The following is a 21,997-nucleotide window of genomic DNA, read 5'->3' as shown; positions in this document are numbered from 1 at the left end:
TAGTGAATAAATCTGCCAGATTTTTTTTTTTTTTTACTTGACCGTACCTTCTTGATATCAATTTCAACTTTCTTCTCATGAATTGCAATGATCTTCTTGTGTGTATCTGAAAGATAACTCGCATTTGTACATCCAACTAACTGTGGACTTGATCTATGTTGATAAAATAATCACAACTGGATCTTTCTGCTGATCACTACTCTTCTGGAGTTGTACTCTTCTGGAGTTCTTGTAAATAACACAGTTAGTGGAGAATTCATCAACATTAAACCGCTAACCTCATTTTTAATAAAAACGGTGGCTAGCCTTTTGAGATCAGACAAGCACCGCAGATTTTCAACTCCTCTGTAGGTGTCAGGCGTGCTATTAGGTGCTGCAGCTGTCAGGCGTGCTGTCAGGCGCCTCAGCTGTCAGGCGTGCTGTCTGGCGCCGCAGAGCTATGAAGCTATATTTCGTCTCTTTTCTCTTGCTTCACGAGAGATGTTGTATCATAATTTTCTCTATAAAAGAGATATTCAGCTCATCTTCATTCACATCTCATCTTCTTCACTTTTCTGTAATCATACTGCATTTTTACTCTGCAATCTCTTTCTGCATTTTTACTCTGCAATGGCTCAGCGATCTTCTCATGGCCAATATATGAGGTACTCTGCACCTCGTTCATCAGCTGTTCCTGCTTCTACCACAGGTGCTATCATGCAATGTAATGATCTGACTCATAGGTCAGATAATGAAGCTATCTATGAGCTTGTGAGTCTCGGTACCCGATACTCATCATCCATTGTCGCATTTTCTCAGCGACTGCAATCCAGGACTTGTGGAGTTGACAATCTCCACGAGAATATTGCTATACTTCAGCGACTTCTTCTGGAGTCCAACATGAAGATAGAATCAATAAAGCAAGAGAATAGGAATTTAAAATCCTTGCTTAAATCTTCTTTTCGATTGCCCACTGCTTTAGATAGGAATGCCATGCAGATTCTTGAAGAACAAGAGCATTTGAAGAATGAGGCAAAGTGCCTTAAATTTCTGTAATTCTTGTTTCAAGATAATAAAATAATATTTCACAAATATTCATATTTGTGTTTCTATCTTTTGGTAGATATTCTGTGTGCTCCCTTTTATTTCTTCTTTAATAATGCACACTTCATATCAAACCCATAATATGAATCTGAAATACTAATTGTATTAAAAGATGGTATTTTATGACTAATAACATCATCCATCTTCCCCTTGAAGCCGCAAGGGTTTCAGATTTATATTTCAAATATGTGCAGTTTTCATGAGCTCTTCTGGAGCCTCAATGACTTTTAAATCATATATATAAACTGTAATAATAGCTTATTTTCATTTGCGTTTGGATTGCTTTAGATCATATAAGGATCTTTGAAACTTGATAGAATACATATTTACAGATGTATTCATATTAGAAGTTTCAGACATTTTCTATCCTTCAGGGATTTTCATATATATATCATGATCCAATGATCCATATAAATATGCAGTTAATCATGCATATCCAAACTCTCGGTAACTTTCAAGCTAAAAATCTCAATCTCAACCACTTTAAAATCATATCAATATTGTTTCTTCGAGAAACTAACTTGTGATCTCTATATCACATTTTCATATTAAAAGTTTCAGGCTTTTTATATCATGTATATAAATATCCACTGATATTTAACAAAAATCACCTCTTTAGGTATTTGGACTTCAAGTCAATATTTATCACATTTTACTTAGTGATATCAATTCTGCATATCAATTCTGCAGGAATTGAGAAACTGACTCGTGATTTATATATCACATTTTTATTTCCTTTCTATAAATACCCACTGACATTCAACAAGCATCACCTCTTTAGGTGTTTGGACTATAAGTCCCGATGCATCATATTTTACTAGTGAATCAATTCTGCAGGAATTGTTTCTTTCAAATTTGGCCAATATTTTACGTCGTATTTTTCGACGATTCTTGATTCACTTTCATCATTACTTCTGGTAATGTCAATTGCCATCTCATATGAAAATACGTTGTTGACAACGATTTTATTTCTATTCATAATTTCTCCATTATTCATGAAATGTAACGAGATCTCGTTATTTTCAGGTACCTGTCCCTCTTCAAGGGAAGACATTTTCATGATAAACCTCTTCAGGAGGCACTCTTCAGGAGATTTGTACTCTTCAAGAGTTTATATAGGAGAATTTTATACAGAAAATCTGGATGGACTTTATTGCTTGTTTCGTGGGTATGGCCTCTTCAGGAGCACCAATTATTTGTGTCTTTCTCTTTTTGAGATGCTCTATCTTTTGTATCAATAAGTCTCACATGCCTTTAGACATGTCTTATATTCATTAGACTGCTGAATTTCTTAATTATCCTTCAGGGACTTCAATTCTCGCTGGGATTTTAACAGCTCGAATATGAGACATTTTTATCTTATTGCATCCATAATTTAATTATCATATGAACTTCTGGTTCACATATGATAATCAAGATAATGTTGAATAATTTCATCTTATTTGCTTCAAGCAAATTTTTCTTTCCACTTCTGGTGGTAAGACTTTATAGTAAAAGAATCTTCTGGTTCTTTTATGGACGTCCATATGAAAATCATTCGACTTATCTTAATTAATTTTGGATGATCAAGATAACCATGAAAAGATACAAATATTTTGAATCATATCACCTTTTGATGCATCATAATATTTGATTCAATAATTGTATAATATCATCTCAAAGATAAAGTTTATAGCTTTTCTAATACGAGCTTCTGGCTCGAAAAGATATTCATTATCACGTTCAATCTCTTAGTTTCTTTTGAATGAAACGCATAATTCTTTTCACTTCAGGGAATAGAATGATATAAATTCATTATCATTCACTTCAGAGAATGATGTAGATCTAGTAAGACGTGATTAATGATTCTTATCAAAAGCACATTAGTTTGCCCAGTCATTGAAAGACCAGATATAAATTTAGAATATATTGTGAACGTTTGCATTTCATATTGCTACTTCAGGAGCATACTCGATATTGCTACTTCAAGAGCACATTCGAGACGATCATTCAAATATATATTCTTTCCACAATTTCAATTATGCAACTTCATGTGCATAAATCATAATGAGCTTTTGGTACAAGTATCAATCATTTAAACTATGAGATACTCAAAAGCTATTATTGATTTAGGGCGATCCTTCATGGATACTCCATTTCCATTCTCAGATTAATAATTTATAACAAGTATAAAAGAATAAATAAAACTTGTATCTAAACTATGTAAATAAACATAGAATTTATCAAATAATAATAATGAATATAATCATAAATATTCACCTTAACAATTATAAATAATATATTAAAAACTTATTTGAAATTGAAGATTACTAACTTCAAAAATTTGAAGTAGAAGATCATTTAACCTTATCATCGTGATACCTGTGATCTCGATCTTCAAATGCTCCGACGTAACCAAATGCTGAGGTGATACCTTTTACGTCTTTTTAGGTGTAATTGTTTGAGCGTAGAAATATATTGCTTTAGTATGCCTTCAACGTACGTCTTCTCTTTTACACCTGCACTTTTCAAAATGTAATAATATAAGAGACAAAAATAAAATAAAGTAGGTAGCCGTTTTGAGGCCTTTATGGAAGTGATAATATGATTTGGCAAGAAAAAAATGTCCATAGCTACTGTAGTTTTTGAGGCTAGAAACAGTGACATCGATTCCAAAAATGCTTTCAGCTATTTTTGACCTCCAGGAACGAGACAAATCACATGGAGATGATAAGACTTTGGAAAAGGCTCCAAAACCCTTTTATTTTATTTTATTTCACCACTTGGTCCTTGTTTATGACTTTTCTCCTTTGATCCCGCTCCAAAACCCTTTTATTTTATTTTATTTCACCACTTGGTCCTTCTTTATGACTTTTCTCCTTTGATCCCTTATCTATGCCGTGCCATTCCATAAATCTTTCCTTTCTCTCTCTCCAACTCTGGTTCTGGCACTTTACCGACAGCAAGATTGAAGTATAGATCAACAACGTTAGGGCAGCTTCTCGTAACACTGAGGTGAGCCAAGCTTTTCAGTGAAGCGAGACTCTAAGATAGAATTGGATGAGATGCCAAGTGTTTTCCAGTCAAGCCCACAGGCTTTGATGCATTGTTCAGTCACGATCAAATCATTCAATTTGTCGGCGTCAATTTCCGATGTACGGCATGTGTATGCTTCCTCATAAGATCGTTGCTGGTCTCGGTTTCCCATCCACAGAGAGGTAAAAATGGTCGGCACCGAGCATACGGTTCCAGTGCGGTATCGTTTCCTTGAAGCGTCTAATGACGCGTGCGACGGAGCGTGTGAAGAAAGAGACGCATAAGAGGAGAGAGAAGGAGGCGGTGGACATTTCGGACAAACAAGCAAATAAACCCTCGTACTGGATTGACTAGATCAGAAAAAACTTTGAGCTCAAGTCGAGGACGAACATAACACAGGACCGGAAGCAGGGTCTCAAACACGTAAGCTGCGCCTTGGCTTTTTTAGATCCAACTTCCCATCACCGAATATTGCTCTCCCACGGACCTGTCCATGAAGTTCAATACTCCGGACAAGCTCACACCAGTTGATGTCTCCTTCAGAGACAGATTGAGTTCGTGCAAGCGAGTGATGAATTTCGGAGGAAAGGCAGAAACGAGCGTATGATTGGTAGCGACCGATTTCAGATCGGTGATCATGGATTGCAACGAGAATCGTGCTGATAACGTGTTGTAAATCAACAAAATAAAGAGATGAGAGAGATACGAAAAAGAGAAAGAAAGAGAGATATGGGTTCATATGCATCGCTGCATAGAAACTCAGACTCAGAGTCGGCCATGAAATTTAGACTGTCGTTTCGCTAGAATCAGAGATGGCTTTTGCAGAGAGATAGAGAAGAAATAGAAGAGATTCTCTTATTGATCTGTATATCAAACTTATATATTTCTTAAAGAATTCAACGATATATATAGGCGTACAAAGGGGACTATGCTAGTTCACTATGCTAGCACTATGCACTATGCATTTGACGACTAGATAAATATGGTCATACAATTCAAGATAGTTTATAACATAGAATAATTAATCAATTCGGTTCGATTTAAATTTAATCCAGTTAATAATCAGATTGTATCAGGTCCCACCATTTGGTTCAGAGGTCCCACCATTTTTCAGTTGTCCTGAGTAACAAAAAAACTATTATTTTGATTGCTTAAGTATGGGCTATGTCATAAATTTTAATAAGAAATTAAACTTAAAATTAAAAAATATAACACTGATTTTAAAATATTTTCTTAAAATCTTCTTGTATAGCTTGTATCTTGTTATCCAAATGTATGTGTGAAGGGATTTTTTTCCTCAAGGGGCTCTAGCCAACCAAGCAACCCCTCAACTCATGTAAGAAAAGAGTAGGGATCTAACGTATCACACCAACCACTAGGCATATGGGACAGAAGGTCATGCTATATTTATGTCATCTAACTGAGAACACAGTTGAGGTGACATATACATCAGACATGGGGAATGGTAGCTAACCCCTAAAAATTAGGTATATAAGACAATCTACAGGTACTATGAAGTCTCTCTGAAATTTCTACTAACACTCCACTTTAAGGCAATACTAGCTTAGGTATCAGACACTCCCTGACAACCACCATGGCCCCCATCTCAAGATATTTTCTTTTTGTTTATAGGCCCAAGATCAAGAACTGGAGCTACTGAGAGTCCAGCCCAAAGATGTGCGAAACACGATGTTAACAATGGTTTTGTCTATGGGATCTACATAAACTACACGTGTCCTTCGCATGCCAACAAGGACACGTTTTCAGATAGCCCAGGAACACGAGGAGGCAACATCGGTGAACATGGAGGCAATGGAGCAATGAAGGGAGGAGTAGAAGGAGACGTTCAATAGCGCCACCAACGAGCAGAAAGAAGACATAGCGCAAAACAAGTGCACAAGCTCTTGTGACTGGATCAGGAGGCAACACTAAGAAAGAAAGGGAGAACGTATAGGACATCCTCCCACCCCCACCAGAATGTGCCCTAACAAACGGTGAAGTGCGAGACGAGCACACGCTCTGAAGGTGGAACCAAACGAGTCGCTAGAATTGGTCTTGCTGAACTTAAACCGCCAAGAGGCCACCACCAAGATCGGCACTAGGATGACCCTCGAGATAAGGACCACTATGCAGCAGCACCTTGTGGAACACCGAGACATCTTCGCCTAGAGCCATGAGGACATGCCAAGAATCAACCCAGGGACCATGCAACACCACTTGAGTGTGGATCCCAAAGCCAAGGGGGTAAGATAGAAGCACAAGAGCTTCAGTGCAAAGAAGAACACTGCCATCACCGCGAAAGAAGTCTTTACTTGTGAATAGAGGGAATGGGAGAAAAGGGTGCAAAAGGGTTGGAGAAAATACATAATCATTTTATGTATTTAAAAAAGAAAAAGATGAAGAAAGAGCTAATTAGTTTGAAGCCCACACCACCGAGGTAGGTCAAATAAATGTCTGCTCTCCAAACAAATTTTTGGTGCAAGATGAATACAAAAGAATGAATATTTTATGGTCAAAATATGATTTTGGCAGCAATTTGGGCTGGCCAAATTTGACTAGTGAGTTTGGTGTTTGTTAAAAATGTTGTTCATTTGTCAAGTTTAGTGTAGATATCATTTATGCAATTTAGGCCAAAATTCAACTATAGCTGTTTCACTATTAGTGCCCTAACCATGTTGGGTTTATGGTATTTGACCCGTTTAATTATTCGGGTTAAGCCCAATGGCTAAATGTGACTTGTGAGCCCCGTGGATCCTGAGTCCAAATATGATTTGGGCCGACAATGGATTTGTTGAAATAAAATCACTCGTGAGCCCATTAAGATATGGACTGTAAGTCTGGTGTACTTGTCATGTGCTCGATAAAAACACATGGATATTTGAAAGAAACCTTTTGAGTCCTTTGTTGTGAAGTTTGGCCCAAAAATCGTGATCCAACATGGCATTGTTCATCTAATAAATTCAAACCGCATGGCTTGATAGAGAGATATAAAAGCCCACAACATAATATTATTTCTTCCATCCATTATCGTCAAAAGTTTTGGGTTTAGATTTCAAACAAATGGGCCCCCGATGCATGGAGCCCCATAAATGCGAGAAAGTGGGAGAGATAAATAATACAGAACAAATGGAAATGTTACCGTGCCGCCTTACCCGTATCGACCAAGTGTATCGTTTAGGTAAAATTTATTTATTTTTTATTTAATAATTAAAAAAAATAACTGGACGGTACGTCCAGCGGTACCATGCAGCGGCAAAGTAGCCGCTCCCAACAGACAAATTAGCATTCAGCCTCCTGCCTCCTGAGAGTCCAGGAATGCCGCTGCTAAGTAGTAAAGAGCGACACAATTACGGCATCTTTGTTCTCCACGTCTGGTATGCAGGGTAAAAATAGTACGGCTATTCTACTATAATACGTCTTCATTTAATTTAATTTAAAAAATAAATTTTAAATTTATTTTATGAATTAAATTTTGTTGAAAAAACCAATCCTAGAGTTTCATAATTGCATTGATTAATTGTAAATTAGATACGATAGAAATTTAGGGATGTAATTACCTAAGCACATAGCCACGATAGTTTAAATGGAAGATTACTACTGACTTATAAATTTTTTACAATTTTATATAAAAGGATTGTAGTTTTATAAATTAAAAATCTAAAAAATTATACTAATTAATTAATTATTCAATAAAATTATAAAATAATTATAAGAAATAGTCACCTCAAACCGGATGTGAATGATGTAACAAAAGTAATGCATGTACTTATAAAATTTATTTTATTAGTCTTTATCTGAAGTTCAAATTTCGTAAAATCTTCTAACAAAGCCGCCGGGATAGAAACTGAGCAAGGCTGATTTTCAATTTCAAATTTTGGTTAGTTCAACGTCATCTTAGACCTTTCATCTTCGGTACCATGAGACGCAGCCATGCATGAGCCACCCCAAACCATCACTGGCACGTTCCCTTCCCTTATAAATAAGTCTCAGTGCCACACCAACTTCCTCAAAACAAAAAAAATGGCTTCCCCTGCAAACCAAATTACCTATGATAACAAGCCCTCCATTGACGAAGAAGATGGAGGAGTCGAATATGCAGGCGCATTGGCCAGCTCTTACATATTCCAAATGGTGTTTAATGCATGCATAGAGCTAGACGTGCTTGAGATCATTAACAAAGCAGGCCCAGGCGCCCAACTCTCGCCCCATGCCATCGCTGCTCAGCTTCCAATTCGCAATAATAATCCAGACCATGCGCCAGATATTTTGTTGGACCGCATGCTGTATTTGCTTGCTAGCCACAATATTCTCAATTGCTCTGTGGAATCCCTCGAAGATGGAGGAGTTCAAAGACGGTATGGTCTCACTTCTGCTGGGAGGTGCTTTGTGAGAAGCGAGGAGAGAGGATCCATGGCACCCTTTTTTCTCCTCACTCGTCACCAGACTATTATGGACATGAGGTACGTACATACAGTAGTTATCATCTTTCTTTTTGAATTCTTTATTCACCTACCTGCACTAGTGATATTCATAGTATGCAAGAAAGAAATACTGAGAACTGGATCGACACTGAGTAATACAATATACTTTGATTAGGTTTCACTTGAAGGATGCAGTGCTTGAAGGTGGGTTCCCATTTGAGAGAGCTCATGGAATGTCGATCTATAAGTACAACGAAAAAGATCCTATATTTGGAGAGGCTTTCAATTTCGCCATGAGTCAGTACTCCATCCTTGTGGTCAAACAAATTCTCAAGAAATACACGGGTTTTGAGGGCTTGTCAACGTTTGTAGATGTTGGTGGTGGAATAGGAGGGACCCTAAACTTAATCATCTCCAAGTACCCTTCCATTAAAGGCATTAACTTTGATGTGCCTGAAGTATTGCACAATGCCCCACCTCTTAATGGTATGTATTACATTTTAAGACACAGAAACTTTTGTCTAATGAATAAACTTTTGTCTATCCAGAAAACTATTTTGTTCTTAAATAAAGCGATCTCTTAAAAATAAACTCACAAATTGATATTATTTGACATTATACATTAGATTATAAAATATTATTCTACCATAACATATATTGACACATCATATCAAATTACATCAATTTATAAATCTAGTAAAATCATTTTGCAGATCTAATTAGCAATTCTCTTATTTATATTTAATCTAATAAATTGAGTGACGGTTCCACACAGGCATAGAACATGTCGGAGGAGATATGTTCAAAGAAGTACCAAAGGGAGATGCCATATTGTTGAAGGTAAGAGTTTAAATCTAAACCATGCACTTTTGAATGAACTTGAGACTTTTCGTAATTTTGTAATGTGTGTCTACATGCATTAATGATGACAGCTTATTCTTCACAATTGGAACGATGAACAATGCTTGAAAATACTGAAAAATTGCTACAAAGCCTTGCCGGAAATGGGAAAGGTAATTATCATCGATCCAGTGTTGCCTGTAGCCCCAGAGGCAACCAACTTCTGCAAGTTTGCAACACAAAGTGACAATATAGTGTTCAATAAGCTTGGAGCTGGAAGGGAGAGAACAGAGCCAGAGTTCAGGGCCTTGGCAACTACAGCTGGATTTTCAGACTTCCGAATTGCATGCTGTGTCTGTGCCTATTTGGTCATGGAGCTCCACAAATAATAATAAAAAGAATCCCACTCTGGATATACCGACATTTGCAGAGGGATCCCACAAACTGACTTGGCATTATGCCACCTTGTTTGTCGCTACTTCAGTTAGTTCACCTTATGTTTTATCGTTTTTAGTCATCAATGCCTAAAATGGTACATCTTGGAGAGGGAATTGCCATAGTTAGTTAATTTGATTCGTGTTCTTGTGTAACATGTGTGTCTGAAATGAAAATAATGCAAGGCATACATGGAGAGGTTATTTGTTGAAAGGGAAAATAAAGATATTCAAGGTCAGGTCATACCTTTAAAATCTCAATATAGAGACTTTATGATTATAAACTCGAAAATATTTAAATTGTTATAAATAATGGTATGCTTTTTTATTTTATTTTATTTTATCTACACACCATGATTTTCGGATAGTAAAATAATATATTAGCACAAAGTCATTTAAGCTAATTAATAACTAACCTAATGTAGAGTGTTTATCTAAATTTTAGTTATCTTAAAAATGATATACTTTGACCTAATCTTTATAATCTCTTTTATAATCAATTAATATAATTGTCATTTCATTGAAAATAATTTTAAGATAAATGTTTTAGTCACAAAACATCTCACAGAAATAAATTTATAAATTGACATGATTTGATGTGATACATTATATTGTAAAAGTATTTTTATTATAAAATAGATTTAGAGCACTCTTAATGTATTTTTTAATTATATTCTTTGAAATACATCATCAGAACCTACTTTTTCTATTTTATATACTGACTTTTACAATATTTCATATATTAGCTTATTTATTTATTTTTTTATATCATTTAAATATTATACTTTTTAATAATTTTTATTCATTTTAAATATTTTCACTAACTACTAATGATATTTTCATAAATTTTGATATTTTCAATATCTTCCCATATAAAATATCATATAAATATGTACTATTTTAAATCAATCCAAATTTATAAATTAAATTAAAAAATAAAAAAGAAGATCTTTTGTCTTTGTTTGAAATCAGTTCACTCGAAGATATGAAATTGTTATTGAAAAGGAACCCAAAAGCTAAAAATCATTATTTGAGAGAAACCCATAGTGTTTGGCGCCGAACAAAGAAAAAGTGAGAGAGAGAGAGAGAGAGAGAGAGAGATGGGTCCGAAATGAAGATAAAAGAAATTGAAAACATATGACGAGGAGAGAGAAAAAAATTAAAAATGTTTTATATGGGTGAACAGTTTCTTCTAAATGTAGAGGGAACAGTAATAAAATAGAAAATGAAGATGAGCTACAACATCACTTTTGAACAAATCTTTTTTTATTTAAAAAAAAAATATATTATAAAACAGTTTTAATGAATGTTCTAATCAATTATATGAAATTATATCGATTTGTGAATTTATTATTATAAAATCTTTTCGCATTTTATCTAATTTAAATTTTATATAACTACCTTTCATTTTATTCAAGTCGTAAAATTGGGAGGTATTTGTTTGAAATTGGAGAGTTAAATTAGATGAGATGAAGTTGGAAGAATATAATCCTTCAACCATCTACAAAACCAGACATCTTTTTCGGCATGGAGGAAGAAAAGCATGTAATAGAACTCGAAAATAGTTTAATGTGGGAGCTTTTAGGAGTAAACTGTAAAGTTGATGAAGAGGATATCATAGTCCCATTGAAAAAAATAATGTTTAGCTCATAATAAATAAAAAGAAAAAATAAATTAAAGTTCATAGCTCCGACAATCTGACCTCAATGCAAAAGACTGTTTGTCGTCCTAAAGGTCAGTCACTCCTTTCCTTCCAAAACTTTCCCTTCTGCCTTCCCCCAGCTCTCTTCCTCTCTCGGTGCGGAGGAAGAACTGAAGAAGCAAAACCCAAACCCTAAAAGAAATCCAAAACCTCATCAAAATTCTCTTTCCCAGTACCTAAGCCAAGAGCAAGCACATATTCTTTTGGTGCCAAAAGTCGTACCAATCTCAGACCCGTCTCTCTATATTCCTTGCTGTGTTGTTGGAAAAAAGAACCTCCACAACTACAAGAAAGAACTCATCTTTAGTTCCACTCCTCTCTCTCAAATGCAATTGTTCTTGTAACATAGCCAAAAGAACCCATTTTTCTGTTAGAGGGAAGGATGCCAGATCAGAAACCTATCTCCCATAACACTCTCTGCTTGCTGCTTTTGCTCTCAATCTTGGCAAATGTAGGTCTTGTTAGCTCCAAGTCCACCATTGAGCCCTGCTCCAACTTCGACTCGTGCAACGCCCTGCTGGGCTACACCCTCTACACCGACCTCAAGGTCTCCGAGGTGGCTTCCCTTTTCCAAGTCGACCCCATTGCCATCCTCACTGCCAATGCAATTGACATCTCCTACCCGGACGTCGAGAACCACATTCTCCCCTCCCAGCTCTTCCTCAAAATCCCCATCGCCTGTTCCTGCGTCGACGGCATTCGCAAATCGGTCTCCACCAAGTACAAGACCCGCCCCTCTGACACTCTATCGTCCATTGCCGATTCCATATATTCGGGATTGGTCTCTGCCGACCAGATTGGGGAGGCCAACTCGGTGACGGACCCGTCTGTTCTCGACGTGGGTCAGACCCTTGTGGTGCCGCTCCCGTGTACTTGCTTCAACGGGACCGACAATGCCCTACCCGCCATCTATTTGTCGTACGTGGTGAGGCCGGTGGACACATTAGCCGGGATCGCGGCAAGGTATTCAACCACTCTTACTGATTTGATGAATGTGAATGCCATGGGGAGTACAGCTATTAAGGCAGGAGATATACTTGCTGTTCCGTTGCCAGGTATAGTTGTCATTTTACTTTTATTTTAGCAAGTGTTTGTTTTTGGTACTTAGCATTGCTATAACTTTCTATATTTGTGCTAACTGAATTTGATGTGAATTTTTGTATGGGGCTCAGGGGTTTTAGTTTCAATGCCAACATTTGCTCTTAGTTTTCAGATTTTTCGCTTTAAAAGTAAGGTGATAGTGTTGCCTATCTCAGATAGTTTCATTTAATGTTGATGCTCTATTGTGTAGAACTTGTGTTAAGCGCTCGGCATTATTGTACCATATTTTTTTCCCTATTAGTTTGGATATAATGAGTTGGCAGGTTTTGGTAGCAAAGAATAGGTGACGACTTAACTTGGGCTCCATTGGTCTTAAACAAGTTGGAGCTTTTGTTGGTCAAAAATTTCACAGGTGGCATCTTTTATGTCTTCTGAAATTAGTTTGGATGTAATGAATTTGCCTGTTTTGGTAGCAATTTGCTTTAACAGGTGGTACCTTTTATGTCTTCTGAAATTAGTTTGGATTTAATGAATTCTGTTTTGGTAGCAAAGAAAGTGATAGCTTCACTTGTGCTTCCCCTTAAACATGTTGGATCTTTGGTTTTGTACAAAATGTGTGCTTTCTCATGTGGTGGTTATGAAAGAAATGGCCGTGGTAGTAAGGTGTTATGCTCGGTTCTTGTGCTACAGCCTGCGCGTCTAATTTTCCAAGATATTCCTCGGATTATGGCTTGATTGTACCAAATGGAAGCTATGCCATTACAGCGAGTCATTGTGTGCAATGCAGTTGTGGGCCTGGGAACCTCAAGTAATTTAGCAACCTTGATTGCATTTTGATTAATTTGTTGTTAACTTTGATCTTTTTAACAATCTAAGGTTCTTGGATTCTAGTGTTAATTGGCTTTCTTGTGTGTTTACACAGATTGTACTGCATGCCTGCTTCGTTAGCTGTTTCTTGTTCAAGCATGCAATGTCGAAACAGTAACCTCATTGTTGGAAACACCACAGTGCAGCAGACTGGTGGTGGGTGCAATGTTACTTCTTGTAGTTATGGTGGTTATGTCAATGGGTCCATTATCACTAGGTATGCCCATCCTGTGTAATTGTATGATTCATTTTATTTTATCTTTGTATGTTCATTTTGTAATGTAAACTCATAAAGAATCTCTGTTTGAAAGTTTAGCTGATTCAATCCTTTTTTCATTTTGCAGTTTGTCTACATCTCTTCAACCTAGATGCCCGGGTAATTGATTGTTACCTGCTGTTTACCTACCCATGGAATATGAATGCCTTTATTTTTTCCCTTAATTAGACAGTCCCCCTCCCGGGCCAAGCTTTTCGGTGAAGTTCTGGTTACTGTTTTGGCAAGAATGGTATTCTGGAAAAGCTTTTTACACAGTGGAAATTTGCAGTTCAAATTGAGATTCCTATCAATTGGGTTTCCAAGCATATATGCAAAAATTAACCTATTTATTCTGAACAGGGTCATAGGAAATCAATAAATTGCAAAATCAACAAAATCAAGTTTAAATACTGATTTAAAATTGATAAATCTCATTCTTATGTGAAAATTTGATTAAAGCATCCATGTATAGCGTCAGGTTGAGGCAATCTGACTGATTAAAGCATCTACAAGTATAGCCTGTAGGAAAGCATCCATGTGATTGTTGTAACTCTTAACTTGTGTTTGCGTTACTTTTTTGAATAATTCAGGGGTCCAGCAATTTCCTACATTTATAGACCCACCTACTTCAGTGGCACGGGAGTCAATGTTTGCGCCTTCGCCTTCACCTCAGTCTGATGGTGCTGGAACAACACCCATGTCTCCCAAGTCTTCAGTGGTTCCGACTACGACTGGGTCACTACCTGGATTTCCCCCTGCCAGCAGTCCTATTGGGAGTACTTCTCATGCTTGCTCTTTGAGGAAGTCGTTTGCCACTTCTCCATCTGCACTCGCCTTACTTTTATTTGTCAAGTTCTTACCGTCCATGTCATTGTAATTTTGCTGATATATGGTATGCCTTCATGGTGCCGCCGCGGGTGTTCCACCTGGTTATGTTTTTGACTGGTCCCAGTTGTCTGTTGTACGCAACTCTTGTTTATTTGTTTGTACTATTAAACCCATTTGTGGTTGCGGTGAATTTTGTTTTCTGGATGCGCCTAGTGTGTTTTTTACTTAACTGCATTACAATTTGCTCTGAGTTAAGACCTATTGCCTTTCTGTAATCTATTCTAATTATCATTATCAGAGCATTAAGAAGTTGTCTTGGTGACTGCATTACCTTGGAAGACTTCTATGATCGCCGATGTGCTAAAAATTACTTTCTAGTGGTCCCTATCTCAAATACCTAAATTCCTGCAGCATGAAATGCTCGAATGTGTGACTGAATGGAAGTCTCTGCAGGATGTTATTAAACTTCATTTGTTTTATGTTTGCTCATTTTATGATCCAGGAAACACTTCTTTTCGCATCTATTCTGCTGATGGGATTACTGCTATATGATTTGAATACATGGTTTTTTTAACCCCCTCCGTCCTCTTTGTTTGCTGGAACTGATTTTGTGGATTCAATTTGTCTGGTCTGTGTGGCAGTATATGTATTTAATACATGAACCATAGAAATTTTCTTCTTGTTTAAAAGCGGCTGCATATACATGAAATTAGTTACAAGTTCTTGAATTGGTCCACCTTATTATTATTATTATTATTATTATTATTATTATTTTTGGTCATCAATGTGTGTAAAATGGTACATCTTTGAGAGGGACATACCAAAGTTAGTTAATTAGATTCTTCTTCTTGTGTTGAAAGGGGAAGGAAATAAAGAAGTGCAGGTGATAATCTTTAAATATCAATTGCATTGACAATATATTATCTAAATTAATTAAAAAACAAAACATAAACACACTCTGGATATAAATTTATTTAAGGCTATTTTTTATTATATAAAGATTTTAGGTGCAAATCTCAAATAGGCAAATTCCATACAAACCATTTGTAAAAAAGTGGGGCCCACTAATAAAGAATAGTTTTTTTAACACTCTTTTTTAGATAGGGTCCACTTGTAAAGTTATATGAGATTTGTCTGTTTGGGATTTATATAAAATATTTCTCCAAATTTAAATTCCATACACATTTTATCTAATTGTTAGAATGGAGAATGGACCATTGTTGTTGATTTTGTTTTTTTGTACTTTTCTCGTTACAATATGATAAATCAAATTAAGATACGTCAGTTTTTAAGATTATTTTTATGTAACTTTTTTGTAGCTAAAGCATTTCTCAAATAAGAATAGTGCTTATCAAATAATAAGGATGTAGTGTTTTTGTTGTATATCATGAAATGATCGTTCTGCTCTTAAATTTGAAACTACTTCCAGTTAATGGGTAAGGAATATGGTAGTTTGTTGCTGAGTTTTTAGGGGTCTTTTTGTGGAATCTATACATTGTTTTTCTTTACCCTAATTAAGTTATTATATAATATATAATGGAAACAACTATTTGAATTAAAAAAAATAATAAGGCCATTTCTCTTTTCATAATCATAATTGGCAATCCCACTTGGTGGTAGAAAATGTCTTTCCATACAAATTAAAAAAAAAAAAATACATATGAAAAAATTAATAGCCTTTTTTAATAATATATTCTCAATTTTTTTTTTTCAATATTTTCAATATCTTTTCATACATTAACTTGATTGCAACGCTTTTTCATTGTCAAAATGAAAAATTAACCAAATTAAAAATTAAATAAAAAATGAAAAAAGAATCGTTTATCCTTTTCTTTTTTGTGAAATTTATTCCTCTTTTAATGTTTTACAAAACTTTTATCATGACTATTTTTCTATTTATTAGAATATAATGTTCTTGTATTCTAATAATAATAATATATTTTTGTTTTTATATATGAAAGTATAAATGTGGTAAAAGAAAATAAATAATAATAATTCTTATATTAAAAAAAATGCATTCCAAATAGAGAGAAACATTTATAGAAAGAGAGAGATAGAGAGAGAGAGAGAGAGAGAGGCATTTTAAATAGAAAAAATTTATTCGTCATCAATTTTCTCATCAGGGTATAAATAAGGCTACTCTAGGTTGACTATGTCAAACTTAAGTTTGGCTTAATATAATTCATTTAGTTTAAATAGTGAGATGAGATAAAATAATTTTACATAAAAGTTAATAGTTGAATAAAATATTATTATAATATTATTTTTAATATTATTATTATTTTTGAGATTTGAAAAATGTTAAATTATTTATTATATTTTGTGTGAAAATTCAAAAAATTGTAATGATGAAATGAGACCGTTTCTATATCCAAACTAAGCCGACATTATAAACACAAAATTACAGTCCATTATTAATTAACACAATTTATATAAAAATTCAGCTTTTATAAACTCAAATAACTTCATATTTATTAGAGAGATTAGAAAAAATCATAATTATAATATTAAACATCATACTTAAAACCTTAGTATACATATTGATATATGCATATATAGACTTTATAAAATATTAGCCAAAAGTCAAAACTTATATACGAGAATTTGTAGATAAATTTATAAAATATAATATAAAGTGAAGAAACTCGCGATTAAACTCGAACTTCTTTAGATATTAAATAATTTTTTTGAAAACATAAAAATTTAATTCAATGAAAAATATGAGCTGATTACATTTAAATAAACGTTACATTTAAATGAACAAATTTTGAGTTGATACATTTACTTGCTATAACAATATATTTTTTTAGAAATATTTTAATCATAAAAAGATATACAAAAGTAATTTTATAAATTGATATAGTTTGATGAGATTACTGTTATTTTTATTATAAAATAAATCTAACGGATCATATAAAATTACATCAGTTTGTAAGATTATTTTAATGTAATTCTTTTATTGCCGTAGAACTTCTTTTATATATATATATATATATATATATCACCTGTATGACAATATTTTAAGCTATAGTAAAGGGAATAATTTTCTTTCTAAATGGCCGCTTCATTTGTATTTATAGATAAAGTAAGATAAGAAGTTGAATTTAAATGGGAACGATGAGATGTTTTTGTGAAAATAAACCAGCTTTAAAAGTTGATGAAGGGGACAAAATAGTCCAATTGAAAAAATATTGTTCCTAGCTCGAGGAATCTGACATTCTGACCTCTATGCAAAAACCCGACTGTCGTCCACTCCCAGAGGCCAGAGCTCCTTTCCTTCCAAAACTTTGAACTTTCCCTTCCCCCAACTCTATCCCTCTCTCTGTGCGCTGCAAGAAGTGAAGAAAGAAGCAAAACCCAAACCCTAAAAGAAACCCAGAAGTTTATCAAAATTTTCCTTCCCACTACCTAGAAAAAGCACATTTTTTGTTGTTGTCCAAAGTCTCACCAATCTCAGACCCGTCTCTCTATATTCCTTGTTGTTTTGTTGGAAAAGAACCTCCACAACCACAAGAAAGAACTCATCTTTAGTTCCATTCGTTACACCCTGTCCCCCTACTCCTCTGTCTCTCTCTCTCTCTCACACATGAACATGTTCTTGTAACGTGGCCAAAAGAGCCCATTTTCTGTGAGAGGGAAGGATGTCAGATAAAAAACCCGTCTTCCAGAACACTCTCTGCTTGCTGCTTTTGCTCTCAATCTTGGCCAATGTAGGTCTTGTTACCTGCAAGTCCACTATTGAGCCCTGCTCCAACTCCGACTCGTGCAACGCCCTGCTGGGCTACACCCTCTACACCGACCTCAAGGTCTCCGAGGTGGCTTCCCTTTTCCAAGTTGACCCCATTTCCATCCTCACTGCCAATGCCATTGATATCTCCTACCCGGACGTCGAGAACCACATTCTCCCCACCCAACTCTTCCTCAAAATCCCCATCGCCTGTTCCTGCGTCGACGGCATTCGCAAATCGGTCTCCACCAAGTACAAGACCCGCTCCTCTGACACGCTATCGTCCATTGCCGATTCCATATATTCGGGATTGGTCTCTGCCGACCAGATTGGGGAGGCCAACTCAGTGACGGACCCGTCTGTTCTCGACGTGGGGCAGACCCTTGTGGTGCCGCTCCCGTGTACTTGCTTCAACGGGACCGACAATGCCCTGCCCGCAATCTATTTGTCGTACGTGGTGAGGCCGGTGGACACATTAGCCGGGATTGCGGCGAGGTATTCGACCACTCTTACTGATTTGATGAATGTGAATGCCATGGGGAGTACAGCTATTAAGGCAGGAGATATACTTGCTGTTCCGTTGCCAGGTATAGTTGTCATTTTACATTTTTTTTTTTTTTTGGTGGCAAGTGTTTGTTTTTGGTACTTAGCATTTTTATAACTTTCTACATTTGTGTTAACGGAATTTGATGTGAGTTTTTGTATGGGGCTCAGGGGTTTTAGTTTCAATGCCAACATTTGCTCTTATATCTCAGATTTTCAGCTTTAAAAGTAAGGTGATAGTGTTGCCTATCTCAGATAGTTTCATTTAGGCCTTGTTTGGTTAACTAAAATCAAAAATCTCATCTCATCTCAACTCATCATTACACCTTTTTCAAATCTCTATACAAAATATAATAAACAATCTAACTTTTTCAAATCCTAATACAAAATTAATATTCAAAAATTATATTATAATAATATTTTATTCATTACTATTTAAAACATTTCATCTCATCTGTGTAAGCAAACGGGACTTTAATGTTGATGCACTATTGTGCGGAATTTGTGTTAAGCGCTCGGTATTATTGTGCCTTCTATGTCTTTTCAAATTAGTTTGGATACAATGAATTGGCGTGTTTTGGTAGCAAAGAATAAGTGATTACTTAACGTGTGCTCAAATTGGTCTTAAACACGTTAGAGCTTTTGTTTGGTACAAAGCTTGTGCTTTCACTGGTGGTAGCTTCTATGTCTTCAAAAATTAGTTTCGATGTAATAAATTTGCCTGGTTTGGTAGCAAAGAATAAGATAGCTTAACTTTTGCTTCGTCTTAAACACGTTGGAGCTTTTGCTTTGTACAAAATTTGTGCTTTCTCATGTGGTGGTTACAAAAGAAATGGCCATGGTAGTAAGGTTTTCTGCTCGGTTCTTGTGTTTCAGCCTGCGCATCTAATTTTCCAAGATATTCCTCGGATTATGGCTTGATTGTACCAAATGGAAGCTATGCCATTACAGCAAGTCATTGTGTGCAATGCAGTTGTGGGCCTGGGAACCTCAAGTAATTTAGCAACCTTGATTGCATTTTTATTAATTGGTTGTTAACTTTGATCTTCTTAACAATCTAAGGTTCTTGGATTCTAGTGTTAATTGGCTTTCTTGTGTGTTTACACAGATTGTACTGCATGCCTGCTTCGTTAGCTGTTTCTTGTTCAAGCATGCAATGTCGAAACAGTAACCTCATGCTTGGAAACACCACGGTGCAGCAGACTGGTGGTGGGTGCAATGTTACTTCTTGTAGTTATGGTGGTTATGTCAATGGGTCCATTATAACTAGGTATGCCCATCCTGTATAAATGTATGATTCATTTTGTAATGTAAACTCATAAAGAATCTCTGTCTGAAAGTTCAGCTGATTCAATCCTTTTTTCATTCTGCAGTTTGTCTAAATCTCTTCAACCTCGATGCCCAGGTAAATGCTTGTTATCTGCTGTTTACTTACGGGTCACTTTCTTTTTATGAACTTCCATGAAATATGAATGTGTCTACTTGTAAAATTTCTTTTACCTATAAAAAGAAATGAATGTGTCTATGTTAAAATCTGATTAATGCATCCATGTAAGGCGTCAGGTTGAGGCATTCTGATTAAAGCATCTATTAGTGTAGGAAAGCATCCGTGTGATTGTTGTATCTCTTAACTTTTGTTTTCATTACTTTCTTGAATAATTCAGGGGGCCAGCAATTTCCTGCACTTATAGACCCACCTACTTCAGTGGTACGGGATTCAGTGTTTGCACCTTCGCCTTCACCTCAGTCTGATAGTACTGGAACACCACCCAAGTCTTCAGTGGTTCCCACTACAGCTGGTGCACTTCCAGGACTTCCCCCTGCCAACAGTCCTATTGGGAGTACTTCTCATGCTTGCTCCTTGCGGAAGTCATTAGCCACTTGTCCATGTGCACTTGTCATGCTTTTGTTTGTCAAGTTCTTAATGTCCATGTCATTGTGATTTTGCTGATATACTGTATGCCTTCATAGTGGCACGGTGAGTGTTCTGCCTGGTTATTTTTTTGACTGGTCCCTGTTGTCTTCCATATGCAACTCTTATTTATGTGTTGGTATTATTAAACTGATTTGTGGATGCGGTGGATTCTGTTTTCTGGATGCACCTAGTGTACTGTTTTACGTAACTGCGTTACAATTTGCTGAGTTATTATCTCTTGCCTTTGTGTAATATATTCTAGTTATCATTATCAGAGCTTTAAGAAGTTGTCTGGGTGCCTTGTCTTGGGAGACTTCTATGATCCCAGACGCTGCACTTTTTATCACCGTACCAACTTCCATGCTTTTATCTTTGGTAAAAAAAAAATTACTTTTTAATGGTTCCTTTGTTGGTTGGAATCTCAAATACTTGAGTTCCTGAAGCATGAAATGTTCTGAGGCGTGACTTAATGGAGGTTTCTGCAGGATGTTATTAAACTTCATTTGTTTTAACTTTTATCTATAAGCATTATATGCACCAGGAAACACTTCTTTTGGTATCTATTATGCAGATAAGGATTGGTGCTATATGATCTACTTATTAAAAAAAAGGATTGCTGTTGTATGATTTGAATATATATGGTTTTTACAGATATTTTCCTCTTGTTTAAATGTGGCTGCTCATACATGAAATTAGTTGTAAGTTCTTGATGTAGACAAGTCTAGTTTCATCCCTAATTCAAAGGTTTGATAGATATAAGTTGGGTATATCCTGTATACTTCCTGCGTGCCTGAAGGGATTATTAGGAGGCGTCAACTTGTTGAATGGTAAAATAGTAAACTTTTAGGAGGCTTTGTTTTTCTGCTGTTTTTTTGGTTTGTGCAGTTGCTTTTCTCTTGGTACTTGGATACCTTGGAGCGTATTTTCTGCAGTTTTTTTCCCCCCCTCATTTTCGTTTATTTCCTCCTCCATCAAACACTAATTGTTTTAAGAGTAATGCATTGTAGAGTGCTTAAGTACTGTGCAATCGCTTTGAAAAGAGTAGAGTCTATTATTAAAAAATTATTATTATTATTATTATTATTATTATTATTTATTTTTTTTTTTGTGGATTCCATGCGTGATTGTGCTATACACGATTATAAATATCGTTTCTCTTGTTTTTAACTGAATTTCTTGTTAATATAATATACACTTGATAAATGGAGCCTGCCAGATCTGCACATAATAGATTCTTTGACTCGAATTCATCACAAGCTGCAAAGAATAAAATAAATAGTTTTGATAATTGTTCTATGCGCCTTCAAAGAAGAACTCTTGCAAAA

At 35.5% G+C, this 21,997-nt stretch overlaps 3 protein-coding genes across 3 annotated transcripts; all 3 read left to right on the top strand.

Annotated features, from left to right (window-relative positions):
- Nucleotides 1-8,040: 8,040 nt before the first annotated feature.
- LOC122313907 (caffeic acid 3-O-methyltransferase-like) lies at nt 8,041-10,126 on the top strand. The gene is made up of 4 exons (XM_043129209.1): nt 8,041-8,558; nt 8,695-9,005; nt 9,295-9,359; nt 9,452-10,126. The coding sequence occupies exons 1-4, from the start codon at nt 8,119-8,121 to the stop codon at nt 9,746-9,748; spliced, it is 1,113 nt and encodes a 370-aa protein (XP_042985143.1). The 5' UTR covers nt 8,041-8,118; the 3' UTR covers nt 9,749-10,126.
- A 1,353-nt stretch (nt 10,127-11,479) lies between these two features.
- On the top strand, nt 11,480-14,691 carry LOC122313955 (lysM domain-containing GPI-anchored protein 1-like). The gene is made up of 5 exons (XM_043129299.1): nt 11,480-12,550; nt 13,227-13,344; nt 13,459-13,620; nt 13,748-13,779; nt 14,250-14,691. The coding sequence occupies exons 1-5, from the start codon at nt 11,878-11,880 to the stop codon at nt 14,534-14,536; spliced, it is 1,272 nt and encodes a 423-aa protein (XP_042985233.1). The 5' UTR covers nt 11,480-11,877; the 3' UTR covers nt 14,537-14,691.
- A 3,003-nt stretch (nt 14,692-17,694) lies between these two features.
- On the top strand, nt 17,695-20,891 carry LOC122314471 (lysM domain-containing GPI-anchored protein 1-like). Its single transcript, XM_043130092.1, has 5 exons — nt 17,695-18,801; nt 19,634-19,751; nt 19,866-20,027; nt 20,131-20,162; nt 20,422-20,891. Exons 1-5 carry the CDS (start codon nt 18,129-18,131, stop codon nt 20,697-20,699), a joined length of 1,263 nt encoding a protein of 420 aa, XP_042986026.1. The 5' UTR covers nt 17,695-18,128; the 3' UTR covers nt 20,700-20,891.
- The last annotated feature ends 1,106 nt before the right edge of the window (nt 20,892-21,997 follow it).

The sequence above is a fragment of the Carya illinoinensis genome, chromosome 6, assembly GCF_018687715.1.
Source record: "Carya illinoinensis cultivar Pawnee chromosome 6, C.illinoinensisPawnee_v1, whole genome shotgun sequence".
NCBI lineage: Eukaryota > Viridiplantae > Streptophyta > Magnoliopsida > Fagales > Juglandaceae > Carya > Carya illinoinensis.
The sequence above is the reverse complement of the archived record's forward strand: the minus strand, read 5'-3'. Positions and strand labels throughout refer to the sequence as shown.